The following is a 15,072-nucleotide window of genomic DNA, read 5'->3' as shown; positions in this document are numbered from 1 at the left end:
GCGTGCCTCTCGTTACAAACAAGCAATGAATGCACCGATCGCATTCTACTCTCTCAAGAGGTAATCTTGCTTGCGTTCTTCCCTCACAGCTCGGGCAGTGTGAAAGTGCGGGTATCAGATTACCACACACGTCACCAGCAGGCCTCCGGTGAGAGAATATGCACTCCTAGACAAAGAGAAAGCTGAAGACAGCGAAGAGGCTGTATGTTTACTTCGGCGACTCTTTATACTGTGTCGCCCGGTAGTGACGTACCAGCAGCGACGTGCGCGCCGCAGTGACGTCATACGCTGTCGCCGGCCATTTCATGGAGTTTTTCTATGCATTCTTCAGACACGAGTCACGCTGCAGCGTTCCCCAATAGCGACCCCTAGGGGACGCGGTGAGAGTTCCCTCGGAAGGGAACTTGTTCATAATGGCATTAGTAAATCACCAACCTTCCGCTCAGCAGCTCAAAGATGAGGATTCCTAGAGACCAGTAGTCAGCCGACACGTCGTGTCCTTTATTTAGGATGATCTCAGGGGCCACGTACTCTGGAGTCCCACAAAACGTCCACGTCTTCTTCCCCAAGCCAACTTTTTTAGCAAAACCAAAGTCCACCTAGAAACAAAGACTGTTCTTTGGCATTTGAATATTTTGTTGGTGAACATACAAAAATTTGTTTCTCATCTTATTAGAAATCAGGAAAAGACGTATGATTATTTTTGTAGACTAATATTAATGTATGGCTACAAATACATTTATTTACAAAGGTTAAACATTAACTTTTTTGGACATGGGTAAGAAATGTAGCATGTACAGTAATTTACAGTAAGAAGTACATTGGTTTAGTGTTGTGATTAAAACTTAAAAATAGTGTTTCATTAATTAAAATAAAGCTCAAATGTGTTATAAAAAAACAAAACAAAATATGAAGTACTTCATTTTAGTTGAAGTGTTTTTAGTTTAAAGTATAAAAATTACTAGAACTGAAATTTTTAAAAGAACTTGCTGAATAGAAATACTACAAAAATATTAAAAAAATATTACGTTTCAGATTTAGCTGCATAACTAAAAACTAAAACACTTTTCAGTTTTGTTTGTTACTAAAAGCTGACTAAAATAGAACATAAATATTAGATGAACCCTAAAACTTAAATTAGAACATTAAGTACTAAAATTACTAGGACTAAAATAAAAATATAATAAACTAATTTAAAGCTAAATAGAAATATTAAAAATATTAATAAAAATTTAAAAAGTTAGCTGCATATCTCAAACTAATACTTTTAATTTTTGTTTTTGTTACTAAAAGCGGAATAAAATAAATTATAAATAGATGAACACTGAAACTTAAATTAGAACTTTCAAGTACTAAAATTACTAGAACTGAAAAAAACTAATTTAAAGCTTAAAAGAAATACTACAAAAAATGTAAAAATATTAATACATTTTTTTTAAAGTTAAAGATTTAGCTGCATATCTAAAAACTTAAACTAATACTTTTCAATTTTGTTTTTGTTACTAAAAGCTGAATGGAATGGAATATAAATATTAGATGAACACTGAAACTTTAAAAATTAGAACTTTCAAGTACTAAAATTACTAGAACTAAAATAAAAATATAAAAAAATAAATTTAAAGCTTAATAGAAATACTACAAAAAATGATTAAAAATATTAAAAAAGTAAAAAGTTATAAATAAAATAAAATATTAATATTAGAACTGAAATGTAAAAAGGCAGAACGTTTAAGTACTAAAATTACTAGAACTAAAATAAAAATATAAAAAACTAAATTTAAAGCTTAATAGATTAGAAATACTACAAAAATGATTAAAAATATTAAAAAAGTAAAAAGTTATAAATAAAATAAAATATTAATATTAGAACTGAAACGTAAAAAGGCAGAACGTTTAAGTACTAAAATTACTAGAACTAAAATAAAAATATAAAAAAAACTAATTTAAAGCTAAATAGAAATACTACAAAAAAACATCAGATGAACACTAAAATAAAGCACTAAAACCAAAACTATTACACATTTTGATTTAAAAGTAAAAAAAAGTAGTATGTTATGTTTTTTAAAAAAAATGAAGTATATTATGTTGCATTTAGTACTAAAAATGAAATACTTAACTGAAATACTTTTTGTTCATTAAAATACAGCTAAAATAAAATAAAAAATATCAGATGAATGCTTATTAAACTAAAATGAGGTACTAACAGCAACTTAAAGCTGAACAAACTAAAATAGCTATTACACATTAATTAAAAGATAACAAAAATAGCTTAAACAAAATATAAATATTAAAAAGCTTAAATTATAGACTTTAGGTACATTATGTTGCATTTAGTACTTAAGTTTAGTTGAAGTACTAAAATGACTAGAACTGAAGTAAAAATGTAATTTAGCTTTAATTTAAAGCTAAATAAAAAAAATACTACAAAAAGTATGACAAAAGTACATAAAACTACTAAAATTAAAATTAAAATGAACACTGAAAATAAAATAAAACCTTATTCAAAATAATAAATAATTCTAAAATGACACTGTATTGCTTACCAGCTTGGCATATCCACGGTGGTCCAGTATGATGTTCTCAGGCTTCAGGTCTCTGTAGATGATTCCACGGCAGTGTAGAAAAGCCAGAGCTTCCACCACACATCCAGCGTAGAAGCGCGTGGAGCTGTCATCAAAAGAGCCTCTGAAAACAGCCATGCAACATCCTGTAAGTCACTCAATCCGTTCAGGAGAATGTGAGATGAGACTGAGCGGGTTCCTGATACCTGTCTCTGAGCAGAGTCCACAGCTCTCCACCCAAACACGCCTCCAGCAGCATGTACAGGTACTTACAATCTCTGAACGTCCCATAAAGTCTGAAACATATAACCAATATGGGCTTATTATTGCAAGCTTTTCATAAAAATACCGTGTGATGAATAAAATACGTAGACCGAGTTCTCATGGGGACTTGTACAGACCTGACAGTAAAAGGACTGTGAGCTTCCATCATGATGCGTCTCTCAGACAGGATGTGGCCCTGTTGACTCGTGTCCAGGATGTGCCGCTTTTTAAGGACCTTCATGGCAAAGGAGCGACTGTGGTCGTTCTTCAGCTGCACCTGTAGAGAATCAATGTGAATACATGCTCTCAATACACTTATAACCAGAAACACCTAACTACTAATCTTACCAGCTCCACCCGACTGAAGCCACCCATGCCCAGCGTGCAGATCACACGGAAGTCGCTGAGAGACATGTTAGAGAAGAACGCGGCTTCTGCCTCCAACCTACGAGAAATGTCAGTTATTCTGCATCTCATCTGATGGATGGATGTGAGGGAGCTCATCATGTGCTTACCTGGCCTTCAGCTCTTCACTCTCGTACATCTTGTTGCTCATGTTGTCTAGTCCACCTATCAGCTGCTTGAAAGACCTGTTAGAGTTGAGTTTTATTAGCAGTCAGTACAAGTGTCAAGATGTTATTAGTTCACTTACTGTTTTGATAAATGTGATTGTACATGTTCTGATTTGGACTGATTACAAAAGATACATGTCAATTTTGATGGTTATAAATTTGTGATTTTGACTAAATGTGATGACTGATATGATTTTGATTAAATGTGATTAATAATTTAATTTAACTTTAGATTTGGCATGTGATGGTTATGATTTTGATTAATTGGGATTGTGATTTTTTTAGTACGTGACCTTTTTACTTATCCATTGAATTTTTAAATTTTTGATTGTTTTTGAGATTTTGATTGTGATCACTGATTTTGATTGAGATTGCTGTGATATTGACTGTGAAAGTGGTCATTTTGATTACATGTGATTATTATTTTGATTGAGATTTTGATTGTGATGGTTATGATTTTAACCGACTGAAATTGTTGTGATTATTGTGATTACATGTCAGGATTATTTTGATTGAGATTTTTGATCGTAATTTTGATCGATTGGGATGGTTGTGATATTGATTCTGATAGTTGTTTTTAATTATGATTTTGATTGGGATTGTTGTGACACTGATTGTGATAGTTATGATTTTAATTAAATGTGATTATTGTTTTGGTTGAGATTTTAATGGGGATTGTTGTGATACTGATTGTGATAGTTATAATTCAGATTAAATGTGATTATGATTTTGATTGGAATTGATGTGATAATGATTGTGATGTTATGATTTTAATTGGGATTGTGATACTAGTTGTGATTCTGATTTAAGGTGATAATTTTGATTTGGATTGTTGTGATGCTGATTGTGATGGTGATGATTTCTTATAGTTTTGATTGAGATTTTGATTGTGATGTAATTATGATGGTTATGATTTGATTGGGAATGTTGTGATATTGTGATGGTTATGGTTTTGATAATGGTTATGATTTTAATTAACTGGGATTGTTGTGATATTGATTGTGACTGTTTTGTTTACATGTCATGATTATTATTTTGATTTGAGATTTTGATTGTAATGGCGGATTTCGATTGAATGGGATGGTTATGGTTTTAATTTGGATAGTTGTGATATTGATCATGAAAGTTAAGATTCTGATTTCATTATTTTGATTAAGATTCTAATGGTTGTTTTGATCGGGATGTTTGTGATATTGATACTGATAGTTATGATTTTGATCAAATGTGATTTATTTTGTTTACGATTTTGATTGGCATTGTTGTGATATTGTGAAAGTTACTATTTTGATTAAGTGATTGTTTAGATTGGAATAGTTATGATTCTGATTAAATTAATAATTTGATTTTGATTGCAATGGTTATATTTTTAATTGGGATTGTGATATTGATTGTGATAGCTTTGATTTTGATTAAATGTGATGCTTATTATGCTATCCGAGATATTGATTGTGAAGGTAACTTTGTTTATGTTACGATTTTGATTGGGATTGACTTTATGTTTATGAATTTAATCAACTAGGATTGTGACATTGATTGTGATTATTTGTATTATCAATTGTTGATTATTATTTTGATTGTAATGTTTTTTTTATTATGATTTTGATTGATTGGGAATGCTGTGATACTGACTCTGATAGTTATGATTTTGATTAAATGTGATTATTATTTTGACTAAGATTTTAATTGTGTTAGTTTTGATTTTGATTGCTTGGGGTGGTTGTGATAATTGTGATTTTAAATGATTGTGGTTGTGGATTTGACTGATTGTGATTTTGTTTGTGCTGATGTGATCTTGATAGACAGTGACTGCTGTATGTGAATGGTCACTGATTGTGATTGTTACGTGAGCTCCTCACTCTCGGTCCACAACCAGACATGTCACATCTCCAACAGCTGTTACATTTGCTGTACGCACATCTTCCCTGGGAAGAAAAGTCAAAAATGTAAAAAAGCTACTTTTAAATCTTAACCACAAGGTTAGAATGAGAATTAAAGCTTCTCACTGACCCTTTAAGAGCCTGCTCTCCAAACCAATCCCCTCGAGACAGTGTGGACAAGAACACTGGCTCCTCATTGGCTGATTTCTGTTGGGTGACCCTCACCTGTGAGCCAAAAGAGCCACAAAATTCATAATAAATGTTCTGTTCTACAGCTCAGCAGGAAATCTTACAAAGGCTCTTTCCTCACCTGACCCTCACTGATGATGAAGAATGTGTCTCCAGTGGCACCTTGGCGAATAATGTAGTCACCATCACTGTAGCGAGTCTAAAGTGTAAAGAATAAACATACAGAAGGTCACAAAGGTCACCTGAATCAATTAGAATCAATTGATTTTAAAAACAAATATACAGTGTTCAAACACCTCACCTCTTCCAGAACATCTGCTACTTTACTCAGCACATCTTCAGTGAGAGTCTTAAAGGAAGGCACACTGACAACACAATTCAGGTGATAATATTACTAGTACTAGTCTTACTAAAATCAAATTTCATATAGTATAAAATCTGAATTTGATTTGATGCTAAATTGTGTTACCTCCTCAAGAACTCCATGTAGTTTGAATGCTTGAGAAGGCCGGTTCTCATCATGATGGTTTGGAAACCCTGTCGATCTATAGCCCATAGTTTGATATCAGTCAAGGCTGAAAGGGAAGACGACAGCAATGGTGAGGAAGGAGGAAATTATATCTAGAAATTGTACAGTTTAAATATAAAGCTGGCTTTACATACAAATAAATGCTACTTCTAGTTATTCCTGACCATACGATTTCCTAAATTTCCTAAGTTCTACATTTTTAATTATAAAAAAATGCAATAAAATAGCAACGCTTTCACTGAAATTTATGACATGGATTACAGGCTTTCAGATCAGACGGATTTAATTCAATTCTCTGCTTCATAATTCATAAACAAGAACATGTGCAAATATAAATCTGGACTCAATCTCTTCACCTCACACTTTTGTTCTGTACTTCCTCTCAACATGACTGACAGCTGCTGCTTTGAAAACTCTTCACATCCCACTCAATGTAATTACTCTGCCAGCCCACCGCACACAAACTCATACTGCTAATATTCCTCAATAAACACCATTAACTCTGCAGTCATTTTATTAATACTTGCAAAACGAATAAAAATTCCTAACAAACACAGCAACCTCCACAATACCGTCATTTTATCTTTTTGATGCCATAATTGATAACTGTATGACTAAATATTTACAGTTCTTCCACAGGATAAAATCTATACTGCGCATTTAGTAAGCAGTATTCTAGGAGCAGCTTAATTTTCATGTTAAATGACCTCAGTATCTAATGAACCACTAAAACGACTCAGTCTGAAGTGTTTTTTCAAAAGATTTCAACGTATGTTTGGTTAAAGTGAAGTACCTCCCTCCTTAACTTTGATTTATAAAGTCTTACTTTAAATCTTAAGTAGCTGTTGACATTTCCAACAGACCTTCACTCTAATTTGTCACTCTCTGATGGCTTAGTGACGTCAGACGTACATTGAAAACAGAGCTGACCTCTGACCACAAAAACAGCAGCAAAAAAAAAAAAAAAGCCCAGAAAAGACTGATGGGGTAAGAGCGAACAATGAACGCAGGACTCTGTAAGAAATTGTTAAGCACGTAGAAGCTATTTTTTTTCCAAGCTATTCATTTAGCTGACCCTGAACAGCAGATACCATCTGTCATCTTTCTATTGACACAAAAGAAAGAGACGTGACAATGTTAAGAGGCATTGTTGATTAATTTTATTCTCTAGTCATGTAAATCCAGTTTATATTGTAGTCATTCAGGGCCACTAAAAATAAAGGAATTTTCTGCATTTTTTTTGTTCAAATACAGCAAATTTGTACTGTTTTGTAGTATGAAATGATGCATATTTTTATTTTTTATTTAAGAAATACCTCAATGAATTACCAACTAAATTTGCCAAAGTATCCCAAAATGCAATTCCTTATCTTACACTTCTAATGTGACAAAAACTTCATTTCACAAGATGTTAATTGATGGCCTGGACTGGTGTGGATTAATTATTGTGATGATTTTATCAGCTGTTTGGACTCTCATTCTGACGGCACCCATTCACTGTAGAAGATCCATTGATGAGCAAGTAATGTTATCTAAATTTCTCCAAATCTGTTCTGATTAAGAAACAAACTCATCTACATCTTGGATGGCCTGAGGTGAGTATATTTTCACCAGTTTTTTGGGGTAAAGTATTCCTATGCTTGGTGATGAAGCCAATGTGTCAAGTTGAGAAAGACTTTTGATTAATATTCTTCTCTAATTATTAGGGGTGTGAGGACATCTCGCGAGATCTGTTGTGTCCTGCGATATCTGACTGGTCTCGCGAGAACGTGACGATATCATGGCAAAACATTTTGCAGTACTCCTTAAAATATCACGATCTTTATTCATACACCCATGCGATCTTATTCATGAATGCCAACGATTCAGCTGTGTCTATTACAACTGTTTCACACGCTCCACTGACGCTTATGATGTGAAAGTTATTGAAGACATTCAAATTTGCATTCTTACTGCTGTGGTTTCAGAAAGCAACAGTCTTTTTAACCACATAATCATCATTGTTTCTTTGTTACATACATTTAAATAACTGAAGTACTGTGATAAAAGCTTATAGTTTGTGTATAAACACTTATTGTCTACAGTAGCGATCAAAACCAAAGTATCTTCTAACACGTCTGTAATGTAACGCTTATCCTCTTCGCCAGGAGGTGGCGACAACTGCACCTTTAAAAAAAGTATTTGTCATTGAATTATATATTCAAGAGATTCCAATAGTGAAACAAGTCTTTATTAATTGAGACACTGGCTCCTTCATTTTATTACACTTTGTTCAAATATAGACTTAAGCAATGAACATTCTGTCAGGACCACTAGTAAATTACGTAATCTTTGTTTAGATTTCTAATCCTTTTTTTCTTCAGAACCATGATCTCCAATTTATAATAGAAAATAGTTTTTCAGTTTATCCAGAATTATGCAGCATTAGTTTACATGTTTATTACTGCATATAATTCATTAAAATAGAAGTAAAATTTCATAAAGTACAAGTTCATCTCATAATGCACCTACATTTTTTGCATTTTGTTTTTTTGTTGAATAAAATAAAATGTTTCCCTATACATTTCATCATTGATGATTTCTTTAAAAAAAAAGTTTAAAAATCTCATCTCGTCTTGTTCTCGTGAGATAAGTGTCTGGTCACACCCCTACTAATTATGCAAATCCATCTTAAATTGTACTCATTCTGAGCTGCACAGAAAAACAAAGCACATTTTTTTTAGCTTGTTGTTAAAAAACAAAACAAAAAAAAAAACAGCAAATCTGGTCAGGGTTCACAGGTGAGATTGTTACAGGGAATTAAAGAGCGATCTCTGCATGAACTGGGACAGCCAAAGGCCTGATATTAATTGCATTTTTATTATTGTGATTAAACAGACACCACCCGAGTCAACTCATTTCACCCCAATCCATCACACTAAACCGATGTGTCACAAAAGGGCAAAGGATGAGGTTATATTAGAAAAACCATATGGCCAAACATCCCAGCAATTACACACTGCCGATTCCTCCATGTTCACTCTGCAGGAGAGAGCCATTAATAGGGCTGAACTCAATCTTCAGACGCTATGACAGATTGTCTATAGCCTACAGCGCTGACAGACGAGCAGGAATTCAGACTCAAGAGAACAAACTTTGTATTTGTGATCTTTGTGAAATTCAGGCTTATACGTTTTGTTTGTCAGAAGTAAAAAGACAAAGAAAGAGTGCTTCCCTGTGACTAAATTTAATACCATAATGTGTGTATGTGTGTGTGTGTGTGTGTGTATGTAACATCCTGTTCTCTTCCTAATTTTATTTATATTTAATTTATTAAACCATTCTGTTTTTTTTCCATTTCAAATTTAATTTAATTTCAAATTTAATTAAATGAATCACTTTAAATCTATAAAAAAAATTATAATTTAATCAATTTGCTAATCAAACCAATAAACCAAATCCTATTATGCCTCAACTGAACTGAAAGGAGGAGAAACCTTGAGTATGAAAGGAAACATTTAATATTCAACTTTCTTTAGTACCCAGTTCAACTAATATTTTGTGCTGAAATACACACGTTGAGTGAATCTCACCTGTGACGGTGGCTGTGCGCGTGCAGTTGTAGAGTATTGCGAGCTCGCCGAACACTTTCCCCGGCTCGATGGTGCACAGCTTCTGCCCTTCTTTGGTAACCTCCACCAACCCCTCTGCACACAACACATGCAAACAAACCAACAACCTTGAGTCTGAGAATGAGATGAATGTGTGTAGGAGAACCATTAATACTTTTATTCAAGGATGCATTAAAGATTAAGCTTTAAGGTTACAAAAAAGATTTCTATTTCAACTTTCTATTCATTAAAAAAATCCTGGGAAAAAGGTCATGGTTTCCACAAAAATGCTGCGTTTTCAACACTGACAAGTAAGAATTTTTTCCTGAGCAGCAAATTTTTGCATATTAGAATGATTTGACACTGAAGACTGGAGTAATCATGCTGAAAATTCAGCATTGCACCAAAGGAATAAATTACATTAACATTTTCAAATTAAAAACTGTTAAAAATATTACTTTTTTTAAATGTATTTTTTATTAATAGTTCTTTCAAAAACATTAAAAAATCTTACCAACCCCAAACATTTTAACAAGTTTATTTATAAGAAGCTGCAAATGAATGAATGAATGAAATAAAATACAATGAAAAAATATATATGGGCCATTCTACAGAATTGGCCCAAAGTCAAAATTGGAAACGTCTTAAAAAAATTATTTTTCCACAAATGTTGTATGTATGCCAATTGTATAATATCCAAAGTACACATTTCTAGTAACTCTGCAGTTAATTCTCATATTGTATTTTCAGATTCCCCAAATTTGTCATTACCGAAACATAGTAATACATCATTTAATTAGAAGGGTTATATTGACCTATTAAGATTTTTCTTACATATCTTGAGCTGCTTATATACATGGATATTTTTGCTATTTTAACTTTTTCAGAGGTAAATCAATAATTTTTAAAGTAAAAGTGTAATTTAAGAGATTTGTTGTATTTTGAATCTAATTTTCATACTGATTTCAAAGTTAAGGATTCATTAGTTTGAATATACACTAAAATGATGACGACTTAGCTGATAATTCAGTATACTTAATTTTTGACAAAACATCCCATGTTTTGGTAGTGACAGTAATGCTTTGGTAGCGATAACATCACATTACAGAATTTTAACTCACATACTAAAACACTACTAAAACATACTAAAAAACAAGGATTTGCATAACTGTACTATAATTGAGTTTATTTCCCCCAAACAAAGGATTATGTGTTCCCTTTTGTCACTATTGAAGCTATGATGAGATGTTTCAGTCATGACGGTTTCAGTAGTGATCATTTTATGGGATAACACCCAAAAAAAAAAAAAGATGTCACTACCAAAACTCCACCAAATGTTTCGGTAGTGACAATTTTAGATACTTTGGAACCTAGCTCAAAGATGCTAATCAGCACATGGTTAGCTAGCACAGTTCTGAACAGTGGTACACATAAACACTAAATGTTATGGAATAACTCGCAAAAAAAAGTGCGCTTAATTGCAGAAAAAAGGTGTTTGGTAGTAACGTTCCTTAAACTGACACACAGATTTTACAGACTTTTAATTTACCTCTAAATGATGGAACCTGTCTACTCACACCTTGTAGCTATAAGAGTGAGTGACAGGAATATTTACAGGAAAATTTAGATGTGTAGTTAAAATCAGCCTCAGCCAATGGACTAAAACATACACTGTTTCGGTAGCGACATGAAAAATGCCGGACACATTCTTTTACATAAAGTTTCATAATTTACAAAGAAAGTATAAAATAAATATTTTTTGAACTTCACTTTTTAAAAGAATCAAAAAGATTGATTGATTGAAAAACAACAATGGGAAAAAATTATTTCAATATCATTTTCATAAGTTGAAATTTTGGGGTTAGGGTTCGGGACAGCCACCTCCCAATTGAAAGTACCCAATAAATGATGATTTAAAATATATTAAGCTTACTAACATTTTACATATCACAAAAGTACATTATTTCCATGTGCTTTAAAGCCTAAATAATGTTATTTCGTCCACAGTTGGTTATGTCTAAAGTGAAAGTAAAGTGCAGAACTAAACATGCTGCCGATTGTTATTAAAGAAATTGTTCACCCAAAAATGTACTCACTTACATATTGTCCCAAACCTCTATTAATTTTTTTCTTGTGCTAAACACAAAAGAAGATATTCTGAAGAATGTGGATAACAGTAGCTGGACTGACTTTGATAGTGGGAAAAAATAAATAAAATGGGGACCAGCAACTGTTTGGTTACCCACATTCTTCAAAATAAGTTTTATGTTCAACATGTTTTATGTTTAAAAAAATCCCGAGAGGAGTAAATGACAGAATTGTCATTTTTAGGTGATAGTAGGCTAATAAAACAAAAAGTAAAATCACTCACTGCTCTTGACTGAAGAACTTTAATACAGTTGCTTTAATAAGAGTCAATGCATTATTTATGTATATAAAGTATATAGCATTTTATTTTTGTTAATCACATTTCTTGAATGTTACTGCTAAATACATCTACTGTACCTGAAAACTGAAGCCCTGTTTGTTTTATTTGTATATTATGTTTACTTGTAACATGTAGCCTATCTTTGTTCTTATTTTTTAATTACAAAGATAAAATAATGACAAAGATTTTAATCTTCGCCTACTTTGGCCTAAACATCTGCCATTCTTTTTGTTTTATATTTTGTTAGCTTGTAAGGCTTTGGTTTTAAAATAGGAAAATTAGTTAGGCTGTACTGCACAAGACAACTTGCAAAATAGTAAAACCAACACGACAAAGAACTGTGATAATTCTGGAAAAAAATCCTGATATGAAATTTTTGCCATATCGCCCACCCCTAGAAGGATCTTAGTAAACATCTAAAATTTGAATACTAAAATGCTTTTTAAATGTGTTTTTCAGTTGTGGGACAGCAGTTTGCACCAATTCTGTAGAATGGCCCATATTTTTTTTAGATATAGATTCTCCTTTTGAGTTCCATTATTTGAGTAGATAATAGGACTTTTTTGTGCCTGAACTATTGCTTTAACAGTCAGTGCAAATCCATGAAATAGAAGCACACATGTGAAGTGTTTTCTTGCACAGAGAACTGCTGTCACAAACACATGACGTACAGCCAGCAAATTCAGCTGCCTACTTGACAGAGGTTAGCATAAAAACAAAACACTTTTGTTTGGGACCCTTTCAGTTATACATAAACTGTTTCTCCAAATAGTTTTAACTGTAATATAGTAAATTTGAAGTAGAGCTGTGCAATTGATCAAAATTCGGTTTCAATTTCTGCTTCAAACGATCATGAAAATGCAGTAATCAAAATTAAACAATTATTGCGCCCCCATTACCAGTGGTGCGATTTCGCTCCTCCATAAAAGCGTAATTTCACATGCAAATCAGCAATATCATGTAACATGATTTTTACAAAACGGGACATGCTTGATTTATTAATGTTTCTTTGATGTTTTTAATAGCGCGTGTTTGCGCTCAGAGACGGAGCAGAACACGGACAAGTTATCTTTTAGCTCAAGGTGCGTGCCTAAACGGTCAAATACACGCAAAAATACTTCAAAATGAGGCGCTTGATTATTCATGTAAACCCTTGTCAGTTATATCTTAAATGATCATGAACGGTTGAGAATGAAAATACGTGTGTAACATTATGGCCTGGTTTCACAGACAGGGCTTAGACTAAGCCAGGATTAAGTCATAGTTTAATTAAGACATTTAAGTAATTTTTATAAACGTGAGTTAGAATAAAACATTATTGGTGTGAAACTCGAGACAAAACAAAGGCACTGATATATTTTAGAATCAGTCAGTGGAAGTTTCTTTCAGTTGAAACAGCTCAGACTTGCCGTTTAGTCTGGGACTAGGCTTAAGTTTTGTCTGTGAAACCGGGGGTATATTGGATCCGTGTGGCGCTTAAAGCGGCAACAAATAATATTCCTTTTGCCGTCTCTGTGCTTAATATTGATCAAACATAAAAATACAAAGAGAAAAATCACTCACTGCCCTTGAATGAAGGATTTTTGTAGTTTTAATAAGAAACATAGCATGTTTAACTATTACAGTGAAGACGCTGTTTTATTTCACATTCAAATAATTACATTAAATTTCTGTAGTATTGTTAGACTTTTTTAGACTTGCACAAAAGTATTCAGTATTTAATTTTTTTTTTTTTAAAGCACTTTTATTTTTATCTTTTTTTCTGCTGTATTTATATCTTTAAATTAATCACTAATATAAAGTTTTGGACCCAGTCATAATCGTGTTAAATAATCGTGATTACAATATTGACCAAAATGATTGTGATTATGATTTTTGCCAAAATTGAGCAGCCCTAATTTGAAGCAGACGCTCCTCACCTTCTAGGACGTAGACGGTAGAGCCATCGTCGCCCTCCTGGATGACGCAGCAGCTCTGTGCCAGCGTTGTGGGATACATACAGTCCATGATCGTGAGGATCTGACTGGCCTCCAGGTGCTTCATGAAATCATTTTCCAAAAGAGCCTTCTGGATCAACTCTCGAGACCTGGGATGGGCACAGGGAGATTGGATTGAATGAAACATGTTGCTGTTCTAATTCACTGAATCTGTATCTAACTCACTCTTTGCTCTTGCTGTAGTTGGTGAGCGTGACATGGGTGAGTTGATTTGGATCCAGCCCTGTGGGTTCGGCCGATATGGCCTGACGTTTAGTACGCTGGGGCTCATCTGGTAACGCTGCTCAGGCACCAATAAAAGAAAATGCGACAATAAATAAAACATGTCCGTATGTTTAATGCAGGCTTTTGATTGAGTTCCCAGCTCACCTGTGACTTCTGTCGTCCCGGAGGGGCTGTGTGAGGCCGATGCGGTGCGGAGACGGTCCAGCTCGCCCTGCAGCTGTCTGATGAGGTCATCTTTGGTGTCCAGCTCCAGCTCCAGCTCATCGATGAGGGCGTCACGTTGCCGCAGCTCCTCAATCTTAGTCTGCAGGGCAAACTGGAGGTCACGGAGAGTTCCCATCAGCCTGTCACCGCTGGAGGATTATGCATCTAGAAAAGCAATGAAAACCAATAAAGAAATCAGTCAAACGCAGCACAACAAGCAATTTTACAGTGTTTAGGATGTTTCTGACATGTTATTAATCCCAGAAGGAAATGGAAATGTTACACCTGATGGGATAATGAGGACAGAGTTATAAATAAATGAAACAGAAATACACTGCAAATAAAATAAATAGCCAGTAATACAATAGCGTCCACTTAAGAAATTTATAAAAGATGTTTACATATAGTCCATAAGAGAAAATAATATTTGAATTTATAAAAATGACCCTATTCAAAAGTATACATACACATGATTACATATGACTTTGAGATCCATCTTTTCACACTGAGGACAACTGAGGGACTCATATGCAACTATTACAGAAGGTTCAAACGCTCACTGATGCTTCAGAAATAAACACAATGCATTAAAAGCCAGAGGTTGAAAATTCCTGAAAGAAAAGAAGATGTGTACGT

At 33.4% G+C, this 15,072-nt stretch overlaps 1 protein-coding gene across 1 annotated transcript; it reads right to left on the bottom strand.

The window, feature by feature from the left end:
* Positions 1-419: 419 nt before the first annotated feature.
* On the bottom strand, positions 420-14,572 carry LOC141298875 (cGMP-dependent protein kinase 1-like). The gene is made up of 15 exons (XM_073829193.1): positions 14,377-14,572; positions 14,173-14,287; positions 13,930-14,096; positions 9,565-9,678; positions 5,933-6,038; positions 5,765-5,828; positions 5,585-5,662; positions 5,405-5,499; positions 5,254-5,319; positions 3,341-3,415; positions 3,174-3,270; positions 2,963-3,102; positions 2,768-2,857; positions 2,544-2,685; positions 420-599 (listed from the first exon to the last, which is right to left on the bottom strand). Exons 1-15 carry the CDS (start codon positions 14,570-14,572, stop codon positions 420-422), a joined length of 1,725 nt encoding a protein of 574 aa, XP_073685294.1.
* Positions 14,573-15,072: the final 500 nt, after the last annotated feature.

This window comes from Garra rufa, chromosome 23 (genome assembly GCF_049309525.1).
Source record: "Garra rufa chromosome 23, GarRuf1.0, whole genome shotgun sequence".
NCBI classification, from domain to species: domain Eukaryota; kingdom Metazoa; phylum Chordata; class Actinopteri; order Cypriniformes; family Cyprinidae; genus Garra; species Garra rufa.
The sequence above is the reverse complement of the archived record's forward strand: the minus strand, read 5'-3'. Positions and strand labels throughout refer to the sequence as shown.